General features: G+C 47.3%; 1 protein-coding gene across 1 annotated transcript; it reads left to right on the top strand.

Annotated features, from left to right (window-relative positions):
* The first annotated feature begins 9,291 nt into the window (after nucleotides 1–9,291).
* LOC136533548 (zinc finger BED domain-containing protein RICESLEEPER 1-like) lies at nucleotides 9,292–10,292 on the top strand. Its single transcript, XM_066526109.1, has 2 exons — nucleotides 9,292–10,189; nucleotides 10,276–10,292. The coding sequence occupies exons 1-2, from the start codon at nucleotides 9,292–9,294 to the stop codon at nucleotides 10,290–10,292; spliced, it is 915 nt and encodes a 304-aa protein (XP_066382206.1).
* Nucleotides 10,293–14,308: the final 4,016 nt, after the last annotated feature.

The raw sequence follows: 14,308 nt of genomic DNA, 5'->3' as shown, positions 1-14,308 counted from the left end.
TAGCTATGATGATAATAACAAACTAAAACCTTAGAATCCGTAGAACCATCTACACGTCGACAGGCTTTTCCGAAAGACATGCTATATATGTGAAAGCTCAAAGCGGATCGGCCGAAATAGCCGATTCGGGTGAAAAGAGACTACATCATGTGAATAATTGACTATTTCACATGGACAAACCTATGAACTTATTAGACCTAACCAGCTATCTCTAACAATGGGGTTCGACCGGATCGATGCAGCCATGACAAAGATAATAAATCAAACCTTTAAAGTAAACAGATCCATTTACATTTAACAGAATCATAGGGACACACTGTAGGCGTTGAAGCATAGGCGATCGGCTATTTAGCTAATGCAGGCATAGCAAACAGTTAAGGTCACGCCTAATCGAGAATAAATCTAATGACTAGCATCCTCCAATCTATAGTGCCATCAGTGGGGATCGACCGTATCGTTACAGCCATAATAGCGAACTATAGACCAGATTTAACTAACCATCAAACCTCTTCAAGATCATACATGCCTTAACCGCGTACTATGCATGATCAAGATCGAAATAAAAATAGCCGGTGAAACATAACCCATCGCTCAGAGTAAGAAGCATCGTGTTGTGACAAAGCGAACGACGGACTAAAAGGATATGAGGCCGATCTAAATCGATCTTGACCAGGTAGATTGATGTTGCTGCAAACTAATAGCAATAAGAACATCAGCAAGATCGGTAACTTAATGAATCTACCCAAAGGATGCCATCTTAGGTAGAGCCGATAACTTGACCTTAATCTAGTTCGAGCAGTGGAGGTCGACCGGATCGATGCAGCCGTACTTAAACTAGACAAGAGTCGATAACTAGCTTATACTAGAGCTCGCAGTAGAGGTCGACCGGATCGATGCAGCCGTACAAACAGAAGTATAAGCCATGACAATACTTACAGACAAGCTAGAGGTCTGCCGGACCGATGCAGCCCTGCTTGTTGAAGAACTCACCGAGATCTACTCTACTCCTACTCCTAAGGGTTGGCACGAAGCCGAAAAAAGTAAATTGTATTGGATTGATTAGATCCCCTTTTACAATAGCTGGGGTCCAATATTTATACCCGGAGCCTAAACATGAATCCTACTCAAGTATGACTCATTACAATCTTTGGTATAAAAGAAAATATTCCTAACTTAAGATAACTTTGACCCTAATCTTTCCCTTTTTGTAGAGTCCGATATGTATTTCTCGACGCCAACCGTAGCTCATTATCGTTATCTGCTGACGTCATTCAAAGAGAGCCGATTCTAGTGTCGCATCTGAATCAGCTGATATCGATCCTCATGCAATCGATTCTTTGATCAACATAATTTTGGAAGCTTCGAGTTCTCGCATTCTCCTTCCCAAATTTTGGTGTAAACAATATGTGCAACTGATGTATGTGTGGGAGGATGAGGAAAAAATTGATACACAGGTCTGTCGCGCTAGTGCCAATGGCGTGATAGCCTAAATGCACACTGTGCACATGACTGTCGTGCCTGAGTTGCTGGCACAACAAGCCTGTCGCGCTAGCTCTGGTGGCACGATGAGAAGGCAGCGGCTAGGCCAAACCATTCTAGTCTAGAGTGCTCATTGGCATGGCAGTGTCGCGCTAGGTAGGGTGGCATGGCAGTGTCGCGCTAGGCGCGTTGGCGTGGCAATGTCGTGCCAGCCCCATTGGCGCGGTAGTGTCACGCCAATGAGCCAAAGAAACCAGAAAGGTTTTGGCCTGGCCGTCCACTCCTCTTCGTGCCACCAAAGCTAGCGTGACAAGCTTGTCATGCCAGCGACTCAGGCGCGACAGGCTTATCGTGCCACCCTATGTGGCATGACAGTCCTGGCAAACAGCATTTTGCCACCCAACACTTTGTTCCAACATTTCCAAAATTAGGAACATTATGTGCTCTTCATGTTTTGAACTAAACTTCAAATTACAAGAATTGTTTACATGAAAAGCATGAATGCATGAGTGTTCACATTACCATAGCACACGATAAGGAGTTCGAAGCATTGTTCGTACAACTCAAGCTCATCATCATCATCACTTACATAAGTGTTCCATCTAGCATATACAACCACTAGTACTAAGAGTCTTCCATGTAACATAAACAAGTACTACCAAATGGCAACCCATGGCCATTTGCAAAATATGTATAGATCTTGCTGCCTTGGCACAAAAGAAGCAGCGCTATCGTACCTGTCTTCCATCTACCATATACAAGACCTATGAAATGCCAAACCTATTGGCATTTGCAAAATATGTACTGCACCTTGTAGCTGTTGAGACACTACTCATGGTCATCGCCATCGTCATGGTCATCATCATTGTCATCCTCCTCCTCCATGGGTGCGGGGAGATGGCTGTTGTTCGGCAAATTATCGAGGACTACAAGAAGGAAACAATGTCTCATTGCCAACAATTGTAAGAAGATGCACAAGTCAAAACAAAATTCTAAATCAAGTACTCACATAAGCGATGCAAATGCCTGTGGAAAAAGGCCATCTCCCTCTTATCCTCGCCCTCCTTAAAATCGTAAGCCTCCTTGTTTTTATCACCATAAGCTAACCAACTCGGCCTCGTTATTGTAAAAACTCAGTTGTCGACCGGTCACTCGAGGAAAGTCCTGTAAAATCCAGTTACGGGTCTTCCATGATGGCATCTCTATCCCGTACCTCATCCTCACCTCCATCTGCTTCTCCTCCCACATCCAATGCTTGCTCTCTTTTTGGAGTGGTGAATGTATCTTCAGCCTCTCCACTAACTCTCCACGACCAGTGAAGTCCTCCCAATCGCATGTCCTCCCCACCTAAGCAAACACAAAGCAATGAGCAAACAAACCGATGGCCTATGTTCATGTAGTAACTACACCGGTTCTGTCAACTTACCCATAACTCAAATGGCCCCCTATAAGCATTGCCACAGTAGTATCCGTATCCTAGCTCAGACGGAACAACTCCTTCGTGGGCATTGATGCCACACTTGCACTTACGATCCGGCATCTTTGTGCATGGCCATGGCTTAATGCCTGCTTCAAACTCCGCAAATTGATACTCAGAAGGACAGTGTGATTTGGGTCCATAGTTGTACTCCTCAAAGTCACAAGATGGGAACCCTCTCTGCAAAAAACACATGTTAGAAGTGGAACATTGTATGTGCAAAACGCATACAAGCTTAGAGATAGATTGCTTTAATGAGAACTCACATAATCTGGCAATCCACAACGATAGAAGGGAGTGAATGCTCCACGTTGGCTGGGAGTAGTTAGTTGCGCCAACACTCCACAATGGCATCTAGGAGGATTGGCTAGACGGCGCAAATCAGCGTCAACCTTCTCCACCTCTGTCATTTCTGGAGGGTTCGATGGCGGCGGAACCCAACGAACAAAATCTGAATATGGAACACTCTTCTAGGGGTCATAAGGAAACAACATAATCGACGGATTGAACATTTCATCGCCATCAATCCACTGGTAGAAGCTGCATCCCTCTAGGTATGCATCAAGTGTCGGGGGACGTCGCTTAGGTTGGCAATAGTAGAAAGCACGCCTAGCTGACGCGGGATGCCTTGACTGCTTCACAAATGCTGGTAACCCATAGTAACACAATGGTGTTGGCTCTGTTGGTAAGAAAGGATCGACAGCACCATGGTCCTTTTGATGGTGCATGAATTGGTTGTCATTTCGAACCGCCATTGAACCTATTACAAAGTAGTTGAAGAAAGCAAAGATATGAATCAATAATCATGTAAACCCATGAAGCCAAACCCTAAAACAAACTTATTGAATGTAAATGATGTCTATACATACATAGTCCAACTCATCTATACATCTAATCATCACAAAAAAACACTTCGAATAGTGCAACCCATACTGCTATCTAAACCCTAATGCACTGCCAACTAAAACCCTAATGCACTGCCAACCAAAACCAATCAAAAAAATCATAAAAGCTCAACAAGCACAACATGAACCATAATATATTATACGTGATTAGCCAAAGCAACTTTCATTCAACCAAACGAAAGCCGGTATTGCACACAACAGTCTAAACCAGAGGAGTATATAAACATCAACTAAACACCAAAAAACAACAGAGGTGAGGGAGTCATACCTCATGCACAAGACCGTTCAAATCTGAAAAGCAAATGCAAACTTGATCAAAGGCAAATAGAGGATGGGAGGAGGAGAAGAGAGCTAACAGAACACTATACTGCAGCTTCGACCAAACTCAGAGTCGGCACAGACTGGAGGGAGGAGGAAAAATGTAGTGGGCCACGCCTGGCGCGATAACGCTGTCGTGCCAGAGTCGCTGGCATGACAGGATGGGGCCGACGAACCGCCACGCCAACTATGGTCAACGCCGGGTGCCACCGTGGCTAGGCTTGTCGCGCCAGCGCATGTGGTGCGACAACGTGGGGTTGACGCGACCAAAAGGGTCACTTTTACAAATACTTATTTTAGGATTAGTATTAAAATATTTATTTTAAAATGATTAAAAATAAAAAAATCTCTTGTATTTCTGCTTGCTTGCTAGTTCAGTCCCGCAGCTGCGGCTATGCTCCACAGGTTCTTGGAAAAACACTGTAACTTTTATATAGTGCTTTGGTTGAGTCATGTGACACGGATGATTGTTGCTGGTTTGAAGGGTCTACTCTGTCGGAATCGATGTACTATCTTACTAGTATCTACTACTCTGTCCCTTATTGACTGTCGGTTGGGAAACATGTTCCTCTCACAGGCACAGGTCCCGAGCGACCAACAAAAAGGGACGGAGGGGGTAGTATGTACTTGATCAAAGAACAGCAGACTGCAGACCAGCATAGTTCTTGCTTGCCTTTAGCTAATTATTGTGTCAGTAACCTGACCCCACCTGACGACGCCATCAACATTGAGCCGGGCTGTCCACGCCCTGGCCCAAGAGGAGCCGTCGGCCCAACGCCCGCTACAACGGCCCAACCTGGATCAACTGATAGGAGATGCTAGTATAAGTAGAAGAGAGGCAGGGAGAGTGAGACAAGAACAATTGTATCAATTTACTCTATTAAATCTAAGAACTCCTCCGTCCTAATTAAAGATGGCAATGGGCCCCGATACCCGATACCCGACGGGTATTTGATCCATTAGGAGACAGGGACGGGATCATATCTTTATCCATGGGCATCTAAATGGACAAGAATCCATCCCCAACGGGTATAGCGGGTACGGGAACGTTCCCTGTTTACCCGTCCCCGATACCCGTTGGGGAACTCGACTATTTGAGCTGGCATGCGAGTATTATGCCCAAAGAAGCTCAACATAGGTATTTTGGCCCAAATCAGAACAATCATATATATAGTTTGTGTGTTATAGGAACCCTAGTTCAATTTTTCCTCACCATCTCTGCTAGCAGCACAAGCACGCCAGCCTTACGAGCGCTCGTGCCCCTCGCTTCCTCAGTTCGGTCTCTCTGCCACTTTTGCTCGTCCTCCTCGCAACCTCGCTCCTTCTCCTCGGCATCTCCGAGACTCCGACACTTATACCCGGGTGAAGAAGAAACGTCTTCAATTGCAAAGCTATGACCCCAAGTGTCCTTATTTATTGGGTATGCAGTACCCGTCGGGTATCTGTTACCCGACCGATGCCCGATAGGTACGGGGATGGGCAAGAATCTATACCCGAGACATTTAACGGAGACAGAGACAGGATGAATTCTCCGTAGCGTAGAAGAGAATGTTCCGGCGATACCCGACGGGTACATCCTCGTTGCCATCCATAGTCCTAATTCCGTGCTCCTCCTCCTCCCTGTTCTTCCCTTGCCCCTTCTCCAAGTTGTTATGCTTCTCCTTACATCGGGTATCAGAGACTCATCGTCCTGGCCACGGATCCGCCACACCACCACTATACCCGCTTCTAGAGATCCCTAGACGCCATGGATCCCCAGCTCAAGATGATCCTCGGCGAGATCCAGCAATCGAAGGTGGAGTTCAGGTGCCGTTTTGACGACCACGAGGCGTAGTGGGAGCGACGGTTCTTCGACCTCGACAAGGATCGCTGCGCTCGGGATTGGGCCGTCGACGCCCAGTTTGAGCTCCTCGAGTCGGCCTGCGATGAGCTCCAACATCTCCGAGTTGAACACATCCACGATGAGCACGATGCCCGCGTCGCCGCCCTAGAGGCCACCACCACGGATCTCGGCAAGTGGCGCCTGGAGATGGAAGGGGTCGTTGGCAACCTCACACTGAAGGTCTAGAAGATGTTCAAGTACTACGACCGCGTGGTGTTCGACACCGCGCCTCAATGGGAGCCTGGCGTCTTCCCTTCACCACCAGCGGCGTCTACTCTCACCACCGACGGTTCCAGCTACAATTCGCCCAGCGGGCACTACGTTGCAGCGACTACATGGGATGTTGGGTCCGGCATCATCACGATGTGGACCCATGTCCCGGCATCGAGTATGACACCGCCGTCCCCCTCTCATGTTCCTCTTCCTGCAATTCTAATTACCCGTCCTCCACCAGCCTACGAACCCAACCAACCTCCAGTTCCACAGCCAGCACCGATTCATCGGCCACCGCCCCACACCCACCAAATCCCTAAGCCACCACCTATTCCTAACCCAATCCATCCACCACTACCCAATTCCCAACCCACCCTCTTTTCCATTGCCACAATACCCTAGATCCCGCCCAAATCACAACAAACCTTGGTCGTCTTCCCAAATTACCGTTCCCCAAATTCAACGGCGAGAATCCTCGTCGTTGGAGGCATCGCTGGTGCATGAGCCGTTGATTCTAGGTGCACAACCCATGTTCATCAGACCTTACCGGTATCCCCCAAGCTCAAAGATGAGATTGAGCGTCAGGTCCGAGAAATGTTGACTCAAGGATTAATCAAGCCAAGCGTCAGTTCCTTCGCATCACCAGTTCTCCTGGTTAAAAAGAAGGACGGCAATTATCGCTTTTGCGTCGACTTTAGGCATCTCAACGCTTTAACTTAGAAGTCCAAATTTCCTATGCCTGTTTTTGATCAACTTATGGATGAACTTCATGATGCTCACTGGTTTTCCACACTGGACCTGCGAGCAGGGGTTCATCAAATTCTCCTCCGCCAAGGTGAAGAGCATAAAACAGCATTCCAAACCCACCTTGGGCAGTACGAGTTCATGGTTATGGCCTTTGGTCTGATAGGAGCAGCGGGGACATTCTGGGGGTGATTGGTTGCCCGAACCAGGGCGTCCGAAGGGGCATCCTACATCCCTCCGTGCACTTGCGCCGTGTTTGGTTGCCCTGCTCGCACCTTTTGCCTGCATCTTTTCATTCGTTTGCCCTCCTCCATCCCGCACGCCTCCATCTTCTGGATTTCTCCTTCCCTCATGGTGCAGGATGACTTGATTCACTTAGGATGCAGAGACCTATGCGTCAGACACCCAAAAAAACTGATGCATGCATGCAACCAAACACAATCCCGTCTCGTACTAGACCAACAGCAAAGACAACCAAATACGACCACTTGCACAAGCTCAACTCAGCTTCTTTGGTCCTGCATAGCCCAGCCATCCTGGCTCAAGGCTTAGTCTACAACCAATCACTCCCTCTAGGGAGCCATGAATGCAACTTTGGCCCTGGGCCTTTGCCATTTTGTCATTATGTTTTTTGATGACATCTTGGTCTATAGTTCAACCTTGGAGGAACATATTGACCATCTCTAGCAGGTGTTCTCATGGCTGCGAGCAGATCAGTGGAAGCTTAAGTTGTCCAAATGCACTTTCGCCCACACGTCCATTTCATACCTTGGTCACGTGATCAGTGAAGCGGGCCTATCCACAGACCCCTCCAAAGTACAGGCCGTGGTTGATTGGCACGTGCCCTCATCCGTCAAGGAGCTACGCGGATTCTTGGGTCTGGCCGCCTACTACCGGAAGTTCGTCCGAAACTTTGGCATCATCGCCAAGCCACTCACAGAGCTTCTGAAGAAGGACAGCCAGTTTATTTGGACACCAAATCATGATATGGCTTTTCAGCTACTGAAGAACGCTCTTTGCTCTGCTCTGGTGCTGGCATTATCAGACTTCACCCAGCCATTCCACATTGACACAGATGCTTCTGGGTCAGGCATCGGTGCAGTCTTACATCAAAACGGACATCCTCTAGCGTTCGTTGTCAGGCCACTCAGTCCTCGCAATCAGGGCCTGACAGTTTATGAAAAGGAGTACATAGCAATCCTAATGGCTGTTGATCAGTGGTGCCATTTTTTACTTCAAGCCGAATTTGTCATCCATATGGATCACCAAAGTCTGACCCACCTCAATGAGCAGCGCTTACACACAGCTTGGCAACAGAAGGTCTTTGCTCGACTCCAAGGCTTGCAATATCGTATTCAATACAGGAAGGGAGTAGAGAACAGCGCCGCCGACGCCTTGTATTGCCACGTCCACCCAGAACAACTATCAGCTATGTCCTCTGTCTAAAGTTTTCCAAACGGGCCTGGCCCATCGGGCCAGCACGGGCACGATGCTGATTTGGCCCGATCCGAAAACGGCCCGACCCGGCCTCTCCCGTGCTCGTGCCAAGCACGGCACGGCCTCGTGCCCGTGCCTGGGCCGCTATGCTAGCCCGTTGGCACGGCACGGGCACGGCACGCTCCAAAGGCCGGCACGGGGTCGACACGGCTAAGAGCCGTTGGATGAAGCCCCCGGTGAGCACTGGCCGTTGGATGAAGGGCTGCGGTGGGGCACCTATATAAGCCAGGAGCCGCCCGGGGGAAGTTACTGTGCTCATTTCTTCCCCCTCCGCGCCGCGCGCACCTCGCTCTTCGGCTCTGCTCTCTCGTTCGAAACCCTAGCCGCTCACTCTCTTCTTTTCGCCGTCCGGTGGCTGGTGACAGCGGCGGTGGCTTGCATGGGCACATGGCATGGCCTTGTACACCCCTTCTCTTCTCTCTGACCGGCGATGTAGCTTAGTCGTTGAGATCTCCAATGAATCGTCTTCGTCTCTCTCTCGTCGCGCTCGCCGGACTCCGGTGTCATTGGGGCTCCGCTATGATGCGTTGAGGTACCAGGACGCTGGATCTGAGCGATGTCATCGTCGCCGTTGCCTCTGGTGCTCCGTCAAGCGAGGTGAGTTAGATGTGTTTCTTGTTCTTCTTTTTCTTCTTGATTCGTTGTTCTTCTTCACTTCTTCTTGTTGATCTTGCTTTGTTGTTTTTACTTCTTTTTCTTCTTCTTGATTTAACCCTAGATCTGTTTCTTTTTTTGAAGCCACTGGCGTTGAGGGACCGGAGGCCGGCGACGACGAGATGTCGGATGAGCAGGAGGACATCGGTCTCTCCATGACGATCAACGATGAGTTGCGCCTCTACGGGATGACCGGAGACGACGAGGACGATATTGTTGGGGATGCTGAGGAGCTCTTCGGTCGTCGTGCTGCCGAGGAGCTCAACGGCGGTACTGCTACTCACCCACTTCCCGTCGACGACGCTGACGGCCCCAACGCCGTCCAGGGCGACACTCAAGCCGCTGCTGATGACGGCTCAACCAGCCGGCCTAACCGCCCTTCTACCTCGGTTTGCTGGGAGGATTTCGAGAAGCTCTACAAGAAGGTAAATGGTAAGGATGTCAGGTATGGCGCTCGGTGTCTTCACTGCCGTAAGGAGTACTCTGCTAATTCTAAATTTGGGACTGGCCACCTTCTCCGTCATCAAGACTCTTGCCCTAAAAAGCGTGAGAAATGTCGCATGGCTCAGTCCCACATTACTTTCAATAAGGATGGTAGTATGCATAATTGGGAGTATTCTGCTGAGGTTGCTCGTGTTCAGCTTGTTCGTTTGCTTGCTAGGCTAGATCTTCCCCTACGTCTTGGTGAAACTGAGGCCTGGGAAGATTACATAAAAACTGCTCATAACCCTAGGTACTCAACTATTTCTAAGCAAACTACAGCTAGAGATCTTTTTAAGTATTTCAATGAGAAGCGTGGTCATTTGATTGATGATTTGAAGAACAATGCCATTTCATCTGTTGCTATTACTTCTGATATTTGGTCTGGAAATGCTAAAGAAGATTATTTGAGTGTTGTTGGTCATTACATTAATGCTGATTGGCAACTTGAAAAAAGAGTGCTTGGCTTAAGGCTTATAGATGCATCACATAATGCTGAGAACATTGCTGAACGTGTTAGTAATGTGCTTAATGATTATGGTATATTGAACAAGGTCTTTTCTGTTACTTTGGACAATGCCTCGGCTAATAACAAAGCTATGGATAAACTGAAACCTGTGCTTAAGGAGTATTTAGGTTCTGATTTGTTTTTGCATCAACGCTGTGCTTGTCATATCATAAATCTAATTGTTAAAGAAGCTCTGGTTGCTGTTAGTCCTTTGATTGATGCTTTCAGAACTGCAATATCATACATTAACTCTTCTAACCAGAGAGTTGCTGCATATAAGAGTTATTGCATGGCATCTGGTATTAGACCTAGGAAGTTTGCATTGGACATGGATGTTAGATGAAACTCTACATACCTGATGCTTAGGCATTTGCTACCACACAAGGAAACTTTCCATACTTTCATTGAGTCTAATTATCCTAGAGCTAAAGGTGGCCCCTTTCTTTTGACTCATGATCATTGGGCTATGGCAATTAAAATACTGGAATTCCTTGAACTGTTTTATGACTCAACAGTTGCTTTGTCTGGTGTCTACTATTCTACTGCCCCACTTATGGTTCATCATATTGTTAAGATTGCTATACACCTGCATAAGTATCAAAATGATGAACATATTAGAACTGTTGTTCAACCTATGATTGATAAGTACAATAAGTATTGGAGAACCATACCTGATCTTTACTGCATTGCATTTATCTTGGATCCAAGAGCTAAAATTAAAGGTTTTAACAAAGTGCTTAGAAAGTTAAATTTGCTTACTGATGCTGATTATTCTAATAAGCTCATGCAAACTAGAACTCTTCTCTTCAAACTGTATCATAAGTATGATGATTTGTATGGATCTGTAAGGGCCAAAAGGGCTGACCCTCCAAGCCTATCTGATAAGAAAAGAACAGCTTGGGCTGAAATATATGATGATGATGATGGTGGTGGTGGTATGGTTGGAGCTGGCTGTTCTTCTCTTCCTCCTAATCTTGATATGTCTAGGACTATTCCTGCTACTGCTTTGCTACATGCAGCAAATTCTTCTAGCAGTAGTTCTGAACTGTCTGCTTATCTGGACTGTGACACAGTGAGCCAGTGGGATGATGACTTCAACATCCTGAACTGGTGGCATCATCATAAGCTAACATATCCAGTTCTTTCTACCCTTGCTAAAGATGTTTTCAGTGTGCCTGTTTCTACCATTTCATCAGAAGCTACTTTCAGTACCACTGGCAGGATCATTGAAGAAAGGCGGCGGAGGCTAAACCCTGAGACCGTGGAGGCACTCACATGCATCAAGGACTGGGAAGCTGCTGAGTCAAGGCTACAACATATGGTGGAGGATAAGGAGCTCGAGGAGGCCTTTGAAAACCTTTATCTTGATTAGTCATTCATTTATGTAATGGTCTATAATTTTAATTGGACTTGGATGCTTTGGACCTGTGGATTGGATGTAATGAACAATTGAATTACACTAAGGGGTTGGCTGCACTCTTTTTCCCTGTCCAGGGTTTCTCACAAGGGTGAGTTTTACCTGGACAGGTTTTTAATGAGGCAGCCATTGCACAGCCCTTCCTTTTGATATTTTGTTGCCTGGTGTTCTCTTATTGATTTTGATTTCTTCATATTTGAGCTGTTCTCTGTTTTCTGAAATTTTGATGTGGTTTTGTGGGTTAGTGCCAAGGCACGGCACTAACACGCTGGACTGCCGTGCCCAGTGGCACGGCACGGCACGGTCTGGAGTGCTTAGTGCCGTGCCTGGGCCAGAGGCTGAGCACGGCGGCACTACACGGCACGGCACGGCAAGACTACCGTGCCTGACCGTGCCGTGCCATGTCTGGCCGTGCCGTGCCCAGCCGTGCTCGTGCCGTGTAGTGCCCGTGCGGCCCGTTTGGAAATCTTTATCTGTCACACATCAGTGGCTCGCAGCTGTGGTTGACTCTTATCAGTCTGACTCGTTTGCCAAGGAGTTACTTGCTAAGTTGGCGATCTCCCTAAATTCAGCACCTCCATTTTCATTGTTCAATGGAGTTCTGCGGCATAAACAGCGTATTTGGCTAGGCTCCAGCAAACCTCTGCAGCAACAGGTTCTGCATGAATTTCACGCCAGCCCGGTAGCAGGTCATTCTGGCGCTCCAGCAACATATAGCAGAATCAAGCGCCTCTTCTTTTGGACAGGAATGAAGAAAGATGTTTGGTCCTTTGTCTTTGTTTAGCCTGCACCGTCTGTCTCCAAGCGAAACCAGAACGTGTGCGCTATCCCGGCTTGCTGCAGCCGCTGCCAGTGCCATCTGCTTCATGGGAGGTAATCACTATGGATTTCATGGGAGGTACACGAATCCTGATTGTATTGAGCCTGGTGTTGCCGTTGTTCGTTTCCTACTGATACACTTTGGCTTGCCAATTCATCTATATATGTTAACTTTATATAGTAGTACAAGTATAATAACTGCTTGTAAGTGAGAGTTTTTCCTCCTTTGTTGGCATGAATCCACCAAAAAAGATCGATGTTGTTTCCCACAGTTTTTAGCCTCAGCTACAGGAACCAGGAAGCGACTGCAGTTCTTCTCACAACTACAATGAAACAAAGTTCCTCAGTTTACCTACTCACCTGTCGCAGCAGATTCGTTTGAAGTGTCCTACGCAAAAAAATACACCCTTCTGTATTTGGTTTAATGTTTATGGAACGAGATATTCTATTATCATCTAACTTCTTAGTTTTTATTTAGTCTGTGGAATGAAATAAGTTGATCTATCACAACCTCATTTCTCATAAGCTAATAATTAGTACTAGCATAAGTAACAAAGTCATTCCACTAAATCTAAGAGATAGATTCACGATGCATTACCTTATCTAGAATAGGTTGATCCCCTAAACCAAACACTCTATTATAAAAGAAGTCAACGGATAATGCTCAGTCATACATGCCTCAAGATGAAATAGTAGTGCACGCCGTACACGCCCATATATAAACAGATCACCCTATTATCTTTGTCAGCACAGCACTGTTTCCTCCATCTCCTTGCCTCGTCTACAAACATTACCTTCTACTTGGTTCAAACTAATCTGCTGATGTTGAGATATGGTTCTGCTGATCGCGGCAAAAGAATGCCGACTCTGACACTGGCACCGACATTTTCAGACGTGCATCTCTTCTTCAGTAGTCGAGAACAATCTTTTTCACAGAAGCGTACGTCCCAGCCGCCGCAACCACAGAACCCAGAACAATAATGGTGGCGATGAGCGCGACCTCCGCCCTGCTGTAGCGCGCCACACCGAAGATCTTGGGGTAGAAGATGCAGGGGAGCAGCATCGCGGCCATGACGTTGAGAAGCGAGCCGACGAGCGCCATGAGGTGGCCGAAGAAGGGCACGGCGAGCGCGACGATGACCGTGCTGACGACCAGCAGGGTCCTGACCAGCACGTTGCTTGTGTTCATTTGTTGTGCTGTGACACGTATCTTTTCATCTTTCTTTTCTCCTTCCGGTCTTCTTCTAAACAATGGCTCATGGTTCAAGGAAGGAAACCTCAAAAGCCGCGGATCCACCTCCATGCCTTCGTGTCCCACTTCGTCACCAAGGGTGAGAAGGAAGGATTTCTTATCTCTATGACTGCCTTGCATTAATCCTTTGAATATGCAGGGCTATCTCTCATGCTACGGTACATCAGCCAACTCCGACAGAGGTTGGACAACAATCGATTATGCGTGCTATTGAAGCACATCTCGCTGGGTCATCTTCATCCTCCAAGTCATATGGTAGTCAAGATGTCCGAAATCTTATCCGTGAAATGAGGGAGGCCGAAAACCTGTATTCTGAAGCCACGCGTGAGGTAGGTCGGCTCGAGCTATGTCTCGATACCGTTAAAACAGCCCTCTCTGCATATGAAGAAGAGACCAATGTTGCTCGGATGAGAGCTGATGAAGCTCATGCTAGGGTAACATGTAAATTTTCTTTGAATAGTCTTTGCTTTTATATTCACAACTTTATCCGACAACCCTTCATTTTCATTAGATCTTGAGGAACAACTAGCTACTTCTCGTCGCGAGATCGAGGAGGCTCGTCACCAGAATTTGACCTAGAGAATCGCCACGAGATCCTCCAACGGGCAACACTTGGCGCAGTTGCAGCAGTCAACGCCAGGGGTGTTTCTCTTAAAGATCGCC

This window comes from Miscanthus floridulus, unplaced genomic scaffold, assembly GCF_019320115.1.
Source record: "Miscanthus floridulus cultivar M001 unplaced genomic scaffold, ASM1932011v1 fs_914_1, whole genome shotgun sequence".
Classification (NCBI taxonomy): domain Eukaryota; kingdom Viridiplantae; phylum Streptophyta; class Magnoliopsida; order Poales; family Poaceae; genus Miscanthus; species Miscanthus floridulus.
The sequence above is the reverse complement of the archived record's forward strand: the minus strand, read 5'-3'. Positions and strand labels throughout refer to the sequence as shown.